Raw genomic sequence first — 17,302 nt, 5'->3', positions numbered from 1 at the left:
TGGGAGGTATTTGGCGTTGGGCCTTCGTCGTGTGATTGATGCAACCGCACGGGGGCGCAGTTCGCCATCTCTTCAAACGAAACCGACACGTTCTCGGGGGGGAATATTAGACTTCTGAAAACTGCACTTTTGCAAATTGAGGGTACAAACCTGATGTTTGAAGATTGACACCAGGGATAAAACAAGTAAGCAGGGGACTGTTTATTGGTACTGTTACTTCCCAGTACTATGTGTAAATCTTCAACCTGGACGTTTTCGCTCTTCGGCATATCATTAGCACAACATTTTTATTATGCAGCATACATTTGTGAGAATGATGGACGTTGTTTTGAAAAAGAAGCATTTTATAAGTGTTTTTGAGAGGTTCTCGGTATTGAGGAAGCGCTAAATGTTTTGTTACGTTTACCGTAGAAAAATATTTTTCTGTTTTTGATTCAGTCTGATGCGGGCATTCATCAACGTTATAAAATGCAGTATTAATTAATTATAGTAATTAGTCAATTACAAGCTGCTGGTTCCAGACAAAGCAAAATGTAGATCTTCCTATATACACTATTAGGCCGCTAAATAGTATGCAATAAAAAATACAGCTATATCACATTCAAGATTGTATTTGAATTCATGTATGATAGATATTAATTGTCAATCGTTTATATGGTTAACGTTTTTCAAAACAGTAAAAAAAAGTTCTGAAACGTGACTTACGTAAGCAATATCTATCAAACTGTCATCATACTGTTCAACAAAGTTGATAGTGGCACGTTTTCTATAATCCTCTAAAAATCTTAAAAGTTTGAAACGGGTTTTGGAAACTGCTCTGCGACGCAGTTCTTTTTTAGCCTCTTTTGAAAATTCTGTTGAAAATTAACAGCTTTGTGTTTGGCTGAAAATGATTGCTCGGTTTAAGAATAGTGATCAATTCAGCCTCGATGACGTTGTTCGTTTAGGTTTCTATATATAGTAGCGTAACAGTATTCGGATCATACAATGTGAGTTTGTGTGCATATCTGCCACAATTTTTCGATTTTCTTGTATGCATAGATCCTTTTTGTGTCTGTAGTGAAAATAAACCATCTGGTGGAAACCGTACAAAAGGTGAGATGGATTCAAGGTTATATAGAGAGGCTTACTGGAAACAATATATCTTGTAGAAACATGCCATGACCTCGTGTTTTGCTGGAGTATAGCCCAGGATGAGTTTTATTCTAAGAAGAACCAGAAAAGAGGTACAAGGCTTTTTCCATCCGAACTGTATAGCGATAAAAAAATGCACTCGATGACCTCATCGTCTCGGCTGCCGATTGGCGGAGTTCCGCCAGAACGCATCTGTGCACACGTGACTCGCCTTTCTGGGAATGTTCCTGGAAAGAGGAGCGCTGGTTTATAGGGAAAAATACGAAGCGCAGAAAATCTCTGATTCCCACACCGCCGAGGATCAGCCTTCAGCGCAGAAAGAATATACGGGATTGTAAAGACAAAGAAACGGTTACAAATAGGACGTATCACTGGAGCAATACAATGAAATCTCGGTGAAAGAAATGCTCTGAAGAGGTGTCAAGTCAGAATCCAACACACGAGAGCTGCCAACCTGCTTTTCCTTTGCTTTCACAGAAAGTGCGCTTATTTCGATGTAACACTGTCAGACTGGCCGATACGCTGTTTATGCTACTAGTCGGAAACTGATTTTTGTTTTAAATAGTGGGTAAGCAGCGAGTCAAGACTCGATATCAGTTATGATTTGGGAATAAATGAAACGGTCGCAGTTCCTTAAGAACTACACTAACTTTTAGCCTTTCGCTTCGGTCTTCACTCGTTCTCCGAGTGGAAGGGGTTAACCCAGCCGTTTTAAGGTGTAACTGGGACAAGCTGAAGAGTAGGCACTGGAGACTACGGTACTGCAGGGTTCCGATCCAGAGCCCATTGGTTTCTGCTGGCTGTGAACCGAGCGAGGTGAGTTCGTCGTCCTCAGTTTTTGTGCGTTTCAGCTCTTTAAAGACGATAAACGAAGATCACAGCTGCAGTTCGCTCGACAATTTGTAGACATGTCGATATTTAACCGACCAATTAGCAATGATATAAAATGTGTTTAATATTAATCTCTGACGGATACAGAGGAAACCTCACGTGAAAGTGCATGATAATCACATATTACTGTAATATAATAAAATATCATAGCTCACTGTGAAAGAGCTCAACAAAGGGGCGCTTATCCAGAAGTATGCTTGCTGTTTAGAATGTCGGTTATTTTTGGAAAATACTACTTTATCAGCTGCATTAAAATATAGGTCATTTTTTATTTTAACTAATAAGCCCGTTGAATTTTAAAACGACAAAATTCAAATGCTACAATCGGAAAGGAAATACAATTCAAATTAATATTTTACGAAAACACCACGATTACATTATTAATAATCTGTCGCTTACACGTACTGTATACCATAATCGCACTATAGAATCGTTAATTAATCAGGTGTTTATTTTTCAGATGGAAAATTAGGTCATTTGAGAAGACCTCGTTTTTTGAAAACCATGTTTTGAAAATCAATTAGCTGTTAATTTACTTGTGTGTTTCTTTTGCGATACGATTCTTTTGCATCGCTTTCCTTTCACGGAGATCAGACAAAAAATGAATATTACGAAATGATTCTTGATATCTTAGTGAAAAGATCGCTATTGTTTGCGGTCATTTTTTCCGCATGATGTTCCTAATGGCAGAGAAGCTCAGAAAGGGGTATTACCTTATAAGACCTCGGTTAAAATATCCGTGGTTTAATTACTGCTTATTGTTCTGAGCAGTCAATGATCAACCTAATTACGGTTATAAAGATCATGATATGACTCTTTTTTTACTTTTAAGACCTTTTGTTGAATATGAAATTAAGCAAATAATCGTAAAAATAAATCTTAAAATTAACGGGTTGTAAATCTACTATGTTTATTGGTAGGAAAACTTCTTACGCCGTAGTTTTAGAATGCCTGCATTTTTCTTCATAAAACGCTGATTGCAGATATTACAAAACGCAAAAAAATGTTTTTAACTAAAACTGAAGATGTGTGCATAATATGAATAGGCAATTGAGAGTTGAAGTTTTCACATTACATATATGGTCAGCAATGCCAGTTAAAAATGTAATGTTATTGTCGTGTGAATTCTGATCAAAAAAACGAAAATGTCCTTTCTGTATATACATTAATTTTTAATCAGGTAGTGAGTTTTTATCTTGATTTTCATATGTCCATGTTTGATTAAATTTGCAAGTCTAATACTGTAGAATAAAGCTTCCTTGATTCATGTTTTGCATGTACTTTCAGCTTTGCAATTCAACTGTAAATTCCCTGTTTTTTTAGATTTTGGATGGGGCACACACAGTGCGTTTCGCAGACTCCAGAGGCTGACACAGAGACGCCGTGGGCCGCGGGAGAGAGAGCGGTCACCACCACCACCTCTCTTCGGCTCCCGCTTAAGCCCACCGTTGACTCTGGGAAGGCGAACCGTATGATCGTGCCCAGCCTGCTGCCGGAGAAATCGCTCATCCCCGTCCGTTTAAAGGACTCGGTATCCGAACAACAGCGGGGAGAAACCACAGAGGAGCTCACTCGAGTGGAGAACGCCATGTCTCACCTCCACGAGTCTGGTTAGTTTTTGGTTGTTTTTATCTTCAACAAACAGATGGACGGACAGCCCTTTAACCTCTGTGTTTTGGGTTTGCAGTTAAACGGTAGTCTTGTTTGGAGCATGCGTACACCGGTGGCAATAACTTCTGTTGTTAGCTAGCTTCTACAAACTATACTTTTTTTTAAAGTACATATAGCCTATGAAACGATCATACAGATTAAGATTTATTTTAATAAAATGCCTATAGTATATTAAACAATGTTGCTTCAGAAAACTCATTTAAAAACCGAACACATTCACAGATACCTGATCTGTTGGGTTCGGGCGGAGTTGGAACTAAATTAGTTTTTATTTGCTTGCTTTTTCCGACCTCTGGGGTTTAATTAAGAGCTGATGAGTTATCAAACGCGCCCGTGTTTTATTTTTTGCATGGGGTTATTCAATTCAGATTGGTGTGTGGGTTTACTGAACTATTCTCTGTCGTTGTAATCTAGATTAATAGTATCCTAGAACAATACAGAATTGTTTGCACATTAAAAAAATATTATGTTGATATTATTAATACATTCTTTAACGGTGGCGCAGATATATACAGTATATGTTAAGATGTACCACGTAGCACCACGGAAACTGTATCAAAGTATACATACTTATATACACACTATATTTTCGATTCGTGCTTTAAGCGAATTATCTCCTCCCGAGTATAATAAAAACAGAAAATACACTTTTTACACGTTACTTTCAGCTTCAGTTTAGCCAAGTTGCTGTATTTCTCTAGAAAGGAGTAGGAGAGCCCACCTTCCACCAAAGCATCTGTTGTCAGTGACCTCCAGCTCCCATAACTAAACTAAGTCTCCACCTGAAATAACATTGTGCTTCATTAGATCCTTTTAGATCCCTCCAGATCTTCCACATTTGATGTCCTACTTCAACGTTTCCGCTTCTCTCATCTTCAGGCTGGTACTGGGGTTCCCTCACGGCGGCTCAAGCCAAGCAGGTGTTGAACGATGCGCTGGAGGGCACCTTCCTGTTAAGAGACAGCTCGAACCCGGGCTACCTTCTCACCCTGTCTGTGAAGACCAGCCTCGGGCCCACCCACCTGCGCATCGAGCACTCCGGGGGGGCCTTCGGCTTTGACTCCCTTGTTCTGACCCGGCCCAGGCTGAGGCAGTTTAGCGGGGTCGTGGACCTGGTCCAGCACTACGCCCTCAGCTGCCAACAAGGTACCCGGTCTGGGAGTGAACCCAAATCTGAGACAAAGTCTTCAACACACCCCTCTCCTCCAGAGACCACTCTCCAGCTCATCCTGACCAGGCCCCTGTATAAGGCCCCCCCCAGTCTCCAGCACCTGTGTAGAATAGTGATCAACCAGAGGTCACCCAACGGCACAGACTTGCCTCTTCCTCGGAGGCTGAAGGATTACTTGCAAGAATACCCTTTTTTACTATAGCAGAGGCAGGGTCTTCATTATGAACTCTTAAGTGTGTTTTTTTTAAATCAACATGGTTTTAAAAAGGCCCCAGCCCAAGTGGTTACCAGACTGCCGTGCGGCAAATCGATCAGTTGTATTAGTCCATTGCTAGTCTCTTTTATTTGACATAGAAGAAGATTTTTCTACAAGTTTTACAATTACCTGACTGGAAGTCACTGGGGTTATGTGTACGCTTTCGTAAACTAAAATCCCAGTTCCATTCCTGAAAATGACCAGTGGAGTGGTCCTTTATGCCAGAGAACTGTATCACAGGCCGAAATCCACCGGCGCCAACCTCTTCACAATTAAGTGCTGTGGGAAAGGAGCAGGTAGCAGACTGGAGTTCCTGTGACAATCTAGGACAACGGTTCTCATACTTTCTGGACTTTTCTTCAGGTCAGATTACCGGGTGTTTTTCGTCGAAACCTTTCATCAAGTTCAAGAAGCAGACATCAGTTTTTTTCTGGGTTTTTGTTTTCCTCAAAACTGTCCACAGATTGTTTGCTCCAGACCAAAACCCAGCAATGAAAGTTTTACCAACACACTGCAGTGAGCCTGATTATCACTTAGAGCCTGCAGTGCAAGCAAGGAAGAACACAAAGAAGAGATGAACAAAGTGGTTACATAGGTAATCCTACATTCTCCGTTGTATGATGCCAGCTTCATGTACAAGTCGTAGATTGCATGTTAGAATTCCATTTCCTGCTATTATCATACAGAGTTCGAAGATGATCCTTAAGCTTGTCTTTACCAGGATCTACTTCGATAGATTACAATGTAAATAAAGGACCTATAAGTACCTAAGGGACCTATAAGTCTGTCTTTGAATATTGTTATTATCTTAGTTTAATATTTCTGTATTAAGAGTTTGCTTTTCAGTATTGGACTTGGCAGTCAGGTTACACGGTGCAGTTCAAAGACACCTTCTCTATGCCTTTTCCATCGACTGGAAGAAAGAAGCCCAATGTGTTCCAGGCTCACTTTCATGTTTTGTTTTTTTTCCCAATCGTGCTAAAATGCCAGCGCTGACTGACCAACAGATCCTTCAAATGCACAGTCGCCCCCAGGGATTTGGGAAAAGAACGCCGGAGCAGACTCCTAAATAATTGAATTCCATTTTTGAGTTTCTCTTGGAAGAAAGGGAGCAAAAAAAAAAAAAAGAAGAGAAGCCCAGATGAATGCAGCTGGCTTTCCGCGCTGGTGGAATGCACGTGTGGGTGGACATTCGGTGGACTGTGCATCGCAAAATCCTTTTAAGGCCAGCGCTGCCAGGCTCTGCCTTCAGTTTAGTATACAAGCCTGCATCCGGCACAAAGACGTTTTTGAAGGAAAAAGGAACCAAATGAGTTCTTGAACTGCTAAGCGTCAGAGTAGGCACAATGCCGTATTCTGTTTTGCAGCTGTGCATCTTTACACTGTAAAAGTCATTGGATATCTACTAATGTCACCTGGACTAGTGGGGCAGGTCACGGGGGGAGGGGGGCAGGGGGCTTTGTACAGAGAAACATGCTTTGTTTAAAATAAATCTCCATGGAAGCCCGTTTCCCCTTTCCATTCCCTATGTCTGTTTACAAAAAAAAATACAGAAGAAGGGAAAAATAGAGGCAAACCTTTGCCAATTGTGGCGTGATTGAGCCAGGACTCACTGAGCCCTTCCAGATTCAAATGTGCATCACAAGTGTACAACATAACACCAGGGACCTGCAAGGCCACGTTTATTGTGCATGGCCTGACACTGACGTTCATGCACAAGCCTGCTAATTATTGCACAGATTTCAGAAGTGTAGGGAGATCAGGGTAAACCTGTGCCTGCACTTGGGTGTGTTCATTTCACTGTGGCAAAATGCTGTGCAGGACTACTGTAACATTTCATGGTATGAATTAGTAATATACAAAGAATGCATCTCTGTAGATGGAAGCAAAGGAATACAGTATATGTGCTTAAGCACAGCATACAATATTTAACCAAAAAGATTGTCAGGATTGTTTCCACCAAAACTGAGAGTAAATGATAGATTCATTCATTTCTCTGATCCAACATCTTTAAAGTGTGCATTTGAAAGAAATCCAAAAAACAGGATAAAAAGACTACTCTGACACGATGATTACTTAAACCTAGAAGAACACTCATAAAATTAAGTTATTTTAATATAGGAAGGACCCTTTCAAGTGACCATAGTGCAACACTTTCCTCTGTGCTTAATTTCATCGTACCTCGATTGTTAATGTATAGAGATATCGAAAAATGTGACAGAAATGGTTGTCTGTCGATTGGCTCAATAGCAAAGAAATAATTTCAGAAGTCATCAAATGTGTACTCCGTAAGAATCATTCGGACTAGCGGTCCAAAGTACTATTTAGTGATGCAATGTACTTAAAATTACCTTAGATACCATTCATATGAAAGCTTGCTTTATTACACAGAAATCATCTCTGATGGGAACATTATAGTGTGGTTTAAATGTCTAAGAGGCAGGGGTGAGCCTGGATAGCCCTTTGGTGCTGAGGTACTCTTGTTATTCAAGAGAGTGGGGAAGCCCAATTGAAGACACAAGATTCTGATGCAGCCTGCCTGAACATACTGTAACATTCACCCCTTACATTCACCAAGGTTTAGAACGCATCAACGTGGACCTGAAAACGCCTTTCAACATTAGTGTGCATTACATGCCAAAGTGATTGCATTTCAGTTTCACATGCGAATACTGTAACCTTTAGCAATTGAAGATGTAAGCTAGTCCCTTTTCTTTAGAAGAATTGACTTGTTTTTGTAGGGTGGCATGGTGGCACCTTTGTTAGCCTGGGTCCTGTTGTATGTGTGTATTTGTTTCCGTGTGTGCCCAGTGATAGACTGGCGTCCTCGTCCATGGTGTATCCTGCATTGTGCCAGCGTTGTTGCTTGCTGGGATAGGCGTTAGCTCCCCCTTGACCTTGCACTGGACAACGTGGTAAAAAAATGGATGGCAGAATTTTCTTTGTACACTAAAACATGCTTTTTCTTGTGTATAAAAAAAACAAAGCTTATCCCCTTTCCCCCCTATAAAATGCACCTTTGAGAGTCTAAATGGTGGTCTACTTATCAGTACTTAGAGTCCTACTCTCCCTGCAGTAAAGGAAAAAACAAATCTTCAACTTTTATACATGAGAGGAAGAGATAGGAGGCGAGCGGTCAGAGCAGGATTTTCAAAAAACCAGCCAAGGAGCTTTGTTAACTTTGCATGACTTTCTCTCACTGCCTCCCTCTCCCTCTCTCTTCCCCTCCCTCGTTTTGGCTCCAAACTGCCAGCAGCTCAAAGCTTTCTAGGAAAGGAAGGTCATTAAACAAAAAAGCTGCGTCTGGTCTTTGAAGAGCCCATGAGGCAGTGGTGGATTGGGGGGGAGGAGTTGGAATTAGCCCATCTTTTATGCCTTTCTGAGAAGCATAATTAACTCCGTTCCCTGGAACTGTGCTGCACAAACCTTGTTCTATCAGTTTCCCCTCACTGTTACACTAGATCATTTCCAAGTAAACTGTCCTCACAAACAGTAAAATAATTAGGGGAAAAAATCCCAGCTGTCTAATTTAAAAACATCAACAACATGTTTTTTAGAAAAAAGGCATCCAATTTTTTTTTTCGACACCGAAAACAAAACAACTTACACATGTGCCCTCATCTTACCTGTATGAAAAAGATATGAATCAAATGAATTTCTGGTGACAGGGCCGGATAGCGCTCTCCCAGCTGTGTGAGCGTATCGCACCTGATGTCTCAGATCCCCGAAGATGAGATCCCATTCTTACATGTGTCCTGTAAAATAGTGTCCATTATATTAATCTTTAGAAAAAAAGATCTGGGGAAAGAAATGCATTGTAAAAACAGACACAGAGCTTTTACACAGATGGGTTCATATATTTTAATTGAGCTCACACTGTGGTGCAGAAATCTGACATTTTGCATTGTTCTGCCCTTCACCTAGCGTTTTTCCCTCTTTTGTACAGAAACAATTCTCTGGTGTTGTCATGCAAAGTTGATCCATTTTGGTAACAGTTACATCAGAGAGATCTATATTTTGAAAGTAGGTTTTGAAGTGCAGAAAGCAGATATGTAGAGAGATACAGATGATAAGGACCACCTGGTATTGAGTCAATCAGAGTTAATTGGGAAGCATGACGGATCAGCTGTGATATCACTTCATATTGGGTGCTCTTGGACAGTTCACCTCCAGCTGCTGTGATCACAATATTGAAGATTCTGATCGATGTGAATTACAGATGCTAGATGACATGCCTGGTTTCTTCTGTCCAAAACAAAACTGTATTAGCAGTCAAATGTGTTGTAAAAATTGAAAACCCTTATGATGGCTTTGAGTGAACTGCTTGTGTTCAGAATACATATACTCTAGTAACTCCCGACTGTCTAAGATAATTGTATACGATATAATAGTATATAGCACAGTCTGTATTTCATTCTAAAAAACACTATATCTCTATCCATTTAAGAAGCTTGGTTTTGAACAGAACAATAAAGCAGTGTTTGCATCTGTCCATGTGTCATGAGAAAGCTGCTTGATCCTGGTAAGGCTTGTGGCACCAGAGTCTATCCCTGAAGAATAAGATCCAAATTGGGCCAACAGGGGTCTTGCAGCACGGGGACACTAGATTCAGTTCCTGGGGGTGCTATCTGTGCGGAGTTTGTATGTTCTCCCTTTTTTTTGCGTGGGTCTCCTCCTCGTGCTCTGGTTTCCTCCCCCAGTCCAGAGACATGCTGGTAGGTGTTAATTGGTCTCGGTGTGAGTGTGCGTGTTTGGCGTCTTGTCCAGAGTGTATCCTGCCTTGTGCTTGATGTTTGCCAGGATAGGCTCCGGCTCCCCAGTGACCCTAAATTGCATGAAGCTATGAGAAAAGGGGTGGACGGATGACTTAATGAAAGATTTTCATTGTTTGGAAATTGAAGCCATACTTTCTCCTTCTCGATGGCAATAAGGAACATGCTATAAGAAAAGATGAAGGATCATTTTCTGGCATATTATCTTGTGCCTCAGATTTTGGTTAGGCTGCAAAATACTGATAAGACATTGGAGATAAAGTTATATCCTGATAAAACTCTCACCTGTATGTCCTTCGATAAGAATATGTAATCTAGTTGCAGTATCAGTGTAGTCATGGGACAGCCCAACCCACAAACCTGGAGCTAGACATTTCTAATTTATGGAACAAGTAATAGGTTTATTCCATGCTGAAAAAAAGAAGAAAGAGAACACAACGTTTCGGCCGTGGAGCCTTCTTCAGGTGGCTCATAAATTTCAAAACATAAATTTCTAATTTATGTTTTGCATTTTTAACACTATGTCTAGCTTGATTTGGATTTGTGGGACAAAGCAAGTCACATCTCTTCCACTCTAAAAACTGAAAAGGTTCGAAAATAAATACATCATTGGTCTAATTTCCTTGATATCTATGCAGTTCATTTATAAAAGTAGCAAAGGCACAAATGGTGTGACAGAAGGCTTTTGGAGTGACATACTTGACGTTTTAACAAAAGAGATGAAACCACAGATCTGCATCACTACTGTTAAGGCCACCAAGATCTTAAGCTGGAAAGAGCTGATTGGCACAATTTCATATTTCATAAGAAGATCCAAACACCTCAGAGGAACAAAGATACATTTTTAGTGTTCTGTAAGATAAGTATCTTATACAATCAGTCAATAGCCTAAGACTATAAGAAAGCCAAATGGTTTTTAAAAGCTCCTTTAAAGACATGTCTGTCTGTGTTTCAGTATAGATACCTGCTGCTGTCCATCTTGTTTCCTGATGAGCGAGGAACTTGCCCAGTCCATGCCAAGATCAGCACAGATAAACTGTTCCTCGCCTGCACAGCAGAGCTATTGCAGATTTGAGGTATATGCAGGACAGATTGAGAAAAAGCTGACAAAGCAGCCAGCAATCCTGCTGTTTCCAACATGCATATGATTCTACTGCTATACCAGGTTTACAGTACTATTGTACATGAGGCTTCCTAGCTATAAGTCTGTGATGCAGCACAGTAAAATAGTAATTAACTGCAATAACAACTATTTTTAGGTCTATGATCAGCTGAGTGTTGCATGTGGTCCTGAATGTTTTATGCTCATCTTATTTTAAGAATGTAAACGAGAGGAGGCTATTCGGCACATCTAGGTCATTTGATTTTTACGTGCTAATTAATCTAAGGATCTCATTCAGCCATTTTGTGCAAAAAGCAATGGCATCAGTTTTGATATTATGGCTGTGTAGTTTGTTCCATACTCCCACAACCCTTTGTGTAAAGAAGTGACTAATGTTTTCAGTATTTAATGCGCATCCACATAGTTTCCACCTGTGTCCTCTGGTTTGTGTGTCACTGTTGATTCTAAAGATACTCAATGGATTGACATTTTCAATGTCCTTGAGGACTACAATACAAGATCAGGTTACCTTGTAGTCTTCTCAGACTATCAGAGCAGATCTGTCCCTTAAACCTGGGACTCCAGCTGTTCTCTTTTCTAGACTTATTCATATCCAGAATCCGTATTCATAACACAGTTTGAAAGACAAATTATAAGAACAATACAGTAAGATCATCTGAAAAAGCTCTAAGCAAACAAGGTTCCGAGTAAAAGTAGACAGAATCTGCTGTATTTCATGTTTGCTGGTATGCACAAGAACCTGCGGTGTGTAAAACCTTCAACAAATCAAATGGCTATGCAATGGGAGTTTTTTTACTTCCCTTCTGCATGCTCGGCCAGTCATCTGCTTGCTGTCCAGTACTTTCTTAGACTTGTTCCTTTGAAACTTCATATTCAGTCCACTTATCTGCCCTCTGAGGTACTTTACCCACAGTCACCTGTTGTGTTCACACGTCCATTTAATACACTAAAATGTCAAATGTATGAACAACTCTTGCAAAGAGCCATGACATCAGGATCTGGATCTTAAGATCTTAAGATCACTTTATTGGCCATATACAATTTCTTGCATTAGGAATTCATCTTTTTGCATACCCCAACTTGCTCTCCATGAGATACACAGACAGAGAAAAACTTGGGGTCAGAGCACAGGGTCAGTCATTGTACAGCACCCCTGGAGCAGCTGGGGTTAAGAGCCTTGCTCAGGAGCCCAATGGAGTAGGATTCCTCTGCCAGCCACAGGATTTGAACTGGCAACTTTCCACCCACAGGCACAGATCCTTAGCCACAGAGCCACCCTCCACCCAAATCAGATTTTCCATATGTGTCACAGCAAGGAAAAATGGATCAGGTAGCATCTTTCATAACTGCATAGTGCCTGGAAGGTGGCAGTGTCACTCCTTTACCTGCCCTGTACCTCAACTGTCTGGCAACACAGGAAAGTGTGAGGTTTGCTTCAGGCACTGACACATCCTGCGTTTCCACTGTCTAGTCAACATGGTCTTTATTTCCAACTTCTTTTTTTAATTTGCCATATTATGCAGAGGGCCTACATGGTGGCACAGTGCCTTGCAGTGCTGGGGCCCTGGTTCAACTCCTGGGGTGTTATCTGCAGGGAGTTTGTATGTTCTCCCTGTGTTGGCTTGGGTTTTCGCCAGGTGTCTAGTTTCCTCTCACAGTCTAAAAAATACTGGTAGGTTAAATGGCTTCTGGGAAAAATGGCCCTTGTGAGCGGGTTTGTGTCTGTGTGCTGTGCGATGGGCTGGTGTTCACCTGTCCAGGGTGTATCCTGCTCTGTGCCTGTTGCTTGCTGGGATAGCAGCAGGGATCCTCCCGATCCTAAATTACATGAAGTGGTTAGAAAATGGATGGATGAATATTCTGCAGCCAACATCAATGTAGGCAAAATCTTCTGAATGAATGTCTGGGATTCCAATTGTTATTATTACTATTATTCTCTTCATAAGCTTATTTTCATTTCCTATTCTCTATTTTGTCCACAAATGGTTTAATTGTTGGAATTTTCTCATTGTTATGTTCAGCTCACTCAGAAAGGCTGGGTCGGTATGGATTGGCAGCGGTGACCTTTTAGGTAAATTAAACTGATGCACAGGGCAGTTTTTGCTTTCCATTTATCCTCTGATGGAAACACATCTGAAACTAACTTGAAAATAAATCATGACTGAGTAAATAAACCCACATCGCTGTACTAAAGCTCAAACTGATATAGCCTCAGGCCTTGGCTATCTAAGGATGCTGTCAAAACTCTTTAGATTAATCTAACAATTACAGTTATATTTAACAAATAAAGGCAGATCTGATCCAGCTCTAGCCCAGCCAATGCTGAACTGTGGAGTGTACGAAGTCTGGCTCTGGCTCTGGGCTTAACACACCAGGATTAAATCAAGGTGTCTGATGCAATGAAAGACTGCAAAACTCCTCTAAAGACCTCAGTGGCCTCTGTGTTCTCACAAAGGCCTTTTTTTTTGTTTGTTTGATTTGTAGACCAAACATCAGCCCCACCATCTGCAACAGCAGACGAGTTAGCAGCCGAGCCTGGGTTGCTCCATTCTCTGCTACAAAACCTTTCTGTGCACGTGTGTCAGTCAGGGGATTTCTCAAAGACTGAGTCTCTGTGGATGCATGTGTCCAGTTAGGATCACTTTCTGGTCAGGACTGAAAAGCATGTTTGAGAAACAGGAGGGGGAGGAAGGGAGGGTGTTTCTTTAAGAAAGAAAAATGAGAAAGAGGGCTACCTTTCCCCAGGCTGAAGAGGGAAGTGGCAGCTGTGCCAGTCTTGTAGGAGAGGAAATGTGAGCTCCAGGGCACGGAGGGGCTGGAGTCCACGTCTGACTCAGTGTTCCAGGAATGAGGATTCCTAGAGGCTGCTGCAATCACCTCCCTCCTCCCTCCCAATGACCTTCAGCTTTCTGCATTGCCGCACAGCGCGAAGCCATCAGCAGTGCGCTGCAGAAGATAGCAGATTTCGATCCTCCCCTTTTATGTGCCGTGCTGTTCTTCTTGTCTTCCCCCGAGGAAGCAAACTTCCTCCCTCTCTACCATACAAAAACTCACTTCAGGCCTGCGGTGGCCTAAGGCTTCTAGTTTCTGCTGGCTGTCGTTCTTTGTTCAATCACAAACAGATAAGTAGCGCTTCGAAATCCTTACAGATTTTACAGTGCGTCTGGGGTGCAGTAGCTTTGGTTTGAACAATTCCGTGCGCCACTGTGCTTCTTACTGCTCTGTGAGGTGATGCCTGTAAAAAGATATGCAGTGGAGAAATGGAGAACCCATTTACAAATAGGTCCCTAATGAAGGAAACCTGTTGTGATAAATTAACAGGAGGCCAGTAAGAAGACATCTGTCTGTTCCCTGCAATGCAGAGAATAATTGGAATGATACTGGCAGGCCAGTGTCAGACTTGGTGCCAGTCAAAGTCATGGCCATGCGATAGCCTCCAAGATATTCACAGATGTGGCGTGCAAGGTCAACCGAGGTCAAGCATGTCAGCGAATTTCTGTAGTGCTGAAAGTTCAGAGCCGCCACCATGTTCTGTCTGCACTCTAGCTCGTGGATCGGGTGTGTCTCTATAGGAGACTGACTGATGTGTCAGATGTCTAGTCTAAAGGCTCTTAGGTCTGGAATAGACAACTCTGGTCCTGGAGACCCTGTGTGTCTGCAGGTCTTCTTTCCAACTGAGATCTTGACAAGCTCACTTGTCTCGTTATTGTTTTAATGGAACCAATTTAAAATTTTCTCCAGCTCTCTGGGTTCTGGTGCTCGGAAGAGTCTTAGAAATTACACAGACACACCAGCTCTCCAAGACCAGGATTCATTTTCACATCCACTGCTGGAATTTACAAAATTGCATGAGTGTGTTGTTACAAAAAAAAATTAAAGAACAACTCAAGCTGAGCTCACTCAGAGATGTCAATCCTTGAAAGAAGAAACAAGACTAAATAAAAGAATGCTTTGCTTTTAGTTTTTAATAAATTATGTGAATGCTTGAAGGAGAAGCAAACTACACTTAGTGCATGAAATCAGGAATGGTCGCTCTCATACTCACTTGCTTGTATCACACAGACATATCCAGAGCCATATACTAAACTGTACAAAATAAATGAAAAGTAAGTCTGAGCTTTATTAACAGCCTTTATTTAATGCAAACGGTGATTAACATTTCACCCTGCAAGAGATCTTCATCAGAAGTAAAGAAGATTTCTTCCAGATTTAAATTGTGAGTTCTCTGTGAATTTCTTACTTGACAGGTTGTTTCTAAACTGGCAACAAAAGTAAAAACTACTGCTTGAATTCAGAACAATCCAGTATGCGATTAGAAACCAAAAACCTGAAACTACGGGACTGCTCAAATGAATTTCTATCCTCTCTTGCGAATTGAAACAATGGCTATCAGAGATTAGTTCTTTAGGAGAGTTATTCTAGCGTTTAAGTTGAGCTGCACAAAGAAACAATCTGAATACAGTAATGGAAAAATCATTCTGTACAGCTCTGATGAGTTAGCACACTGATGCATGTTTGAGTTATGCTGAGAATGTTGAGGAACATACCAGATAAGTGTGTACAGGGTTGTGGTGCCTGATGAGTCACCTTACAGCTGACACAGCAGTACATTGTACACAGAAAGCACCCAATGAGTGCTGAGCTGTAGTCTCTGAGAAACATACAGGGAGCTGATGTTATAATGCAAGGGTTCCCAGTGCTGGTGCTCACTACAGCTGAGCTCTTGACTGCCATCCATCCATTTTTTAATCCACTTTATCCAATCCAGTGGTCACAGGAGAGACAGTGCCTATCCCAGCAAGCAACAGCACAAGGTGGGGTACACACTTGACAGGACAGCAGATTAGACAAGACACACATTCACGCCAGGACCAGTTTTCCCAGAAGCCAATCAACTACCAGTATGTCTTTGGACTGTGGAAGAAAACCAGAGCACCTGGAGGAATCCTATACTGATAGCTTCCCAGGGCCCCACCACTGTTAGGCAGCAACACTAACCAGTGCACCACTATGCCACCCTCAAAACTCACCACTCTCTCCTTAAGCTTGCAAAGTACTGTACTGTAAGTATTCAAGATTACAAGGATGACATTCCATTTTTAAAGTCGTACCACAAATGATTGGCAGTAAAGCAAGAGGGGTGCAGTGGGGCAGGGCGATGTGGTGGCTCTGTGGCTAAGGATCTGTGCCTGTGGCTGGAAGATTGCCGCTTCATATCCTGCGGCTGGCAGAGGAATCCTACTCTGTTGGGCTCCTGAGCAAGGCCCTTAACCCCAACTGCTCCATGGGTGCTGTATGAATGGTTGACCCTGTACTCTGACCCGAAGCTTCTCTCCCTGTCTGTACCTCTCATGGAGAGCAAGTTAGGGTATGTAAAAAGACAAATTCCTAATACAAGAAAATGTATATGGGCAATAAAGTGATCTCTGAGTTAACAGAGCAGTCTGTGACAAAGCAAGAACTACAGTGGTGTGAAAAAGTGTTTGCCCCCTTCCTGATTTCTTATTTTCTTGCATGTTTGTCACACTGAAATGTTTCAGATCATCAAACAAATTGAAATATTAGACAAAGATAACACAAGTAAACACAAAATGCAGTTTTTAAATGAAGGCTTTTATTATTAAGGGAAAAAAAATCCAAACCTACATGGCCCTGTGAGAAAAAGTGATTGCCCACCCTGTAAAAACATAAATCAACTGTTGTTTATCACATCTTTGGAAAGCTGAATTCAATTTCTCTAGCCACACCCAGGCCTGATTACTGCCACACCTGTTCTCAATCAAGACATCACTTAAATAGGACCTGCCTGACAAAGTGAAGTAGACCAAAAGATCCTCAAAAGCTAGACATCATGCTGTGATCCAAAGAAATTCAGGAACAAATGTGAAACAGAGTAATTGAGATTTATCAGTCTGGAAAAGGTTACAAAGCCATTTCTATAGCTTTGGGACTGCAGCGAACCACAGTGAGAGCCATTATCCACAAATGGCGAAAACATGGAACAGTAGTGAACCTTCCCAGGAGTGGCCGGCCGACCAAAATTACCCCAAGAGTGCAGCGACGATTCATCCAAGAGGTCACAAAAACCCCACAATAACATCCAAAGAACTGCAGGCTTCACTTTTCTCAGTTAAGGTCAGTGTTCATGACGCCACTATAAGAAAGAGACTGGGCAAAAATAGCCTGCATGGCAGAGTTCCAAGATGAAAACCACTGCTGAGCAAAAAGAACATAAAGGCTCGTCTCAGTTTTGCCAGAAAACATCTTGAAGATCCCCAAGACCT

General features: G+C 41.5%; 1 protein-coding gene across 1 annotated transcript; it reads left to right on the top strand.

Annotated features, from left to right (window-relative positions):
• Positions 1-1,052: 1,052 nt before the first annotated feature.
• Positions 1,053-6,253, top strand: LOC102698069 (suppressor of cytokine signaling 2). The gene is made up of 3 exons (XM_006628341.3): positions 1,053-1,950; positions 3,349-3,635; positions 4,576-6,253. The coding sequence occupies exons 2-3, from the start codon at positions 3,356-3,358 to the stop codon at positions 5,067-5,069; spliced, it is 774 nt and encodes a 257-aa protein (XP_006628404.1). The 5' UTR covers positions 1,053-1,950; positions 3,349-3,355; the 3' UTR covers positions 5,070-6,253.
• The last annotated feature ends 11,049 nt before the right edge of the window (positions 6,254-17,302 follow it).

This window comes from Lepisosteus oculatus, chromosome 5 (genome assembly GCF_040954835.1).
Source record: "Lepisosteus oculatus isolate fLepOcu1 chromosome 5, fLepOcu1.hap2, whole genome shotgun sequence".
Taxonomy (NCBI): domain Eukaryota; kingdom Metazoa; phylum Chordata; class Actinopteri; order Semionotiformes; family Lepisosteidae; genus Lepisosteus; species Lepisosteus oculatus.
Note: the sequence above shows the minus strand (reverse complement) of the source record. Positions and strands in the feature narration are given on the sequence as shown.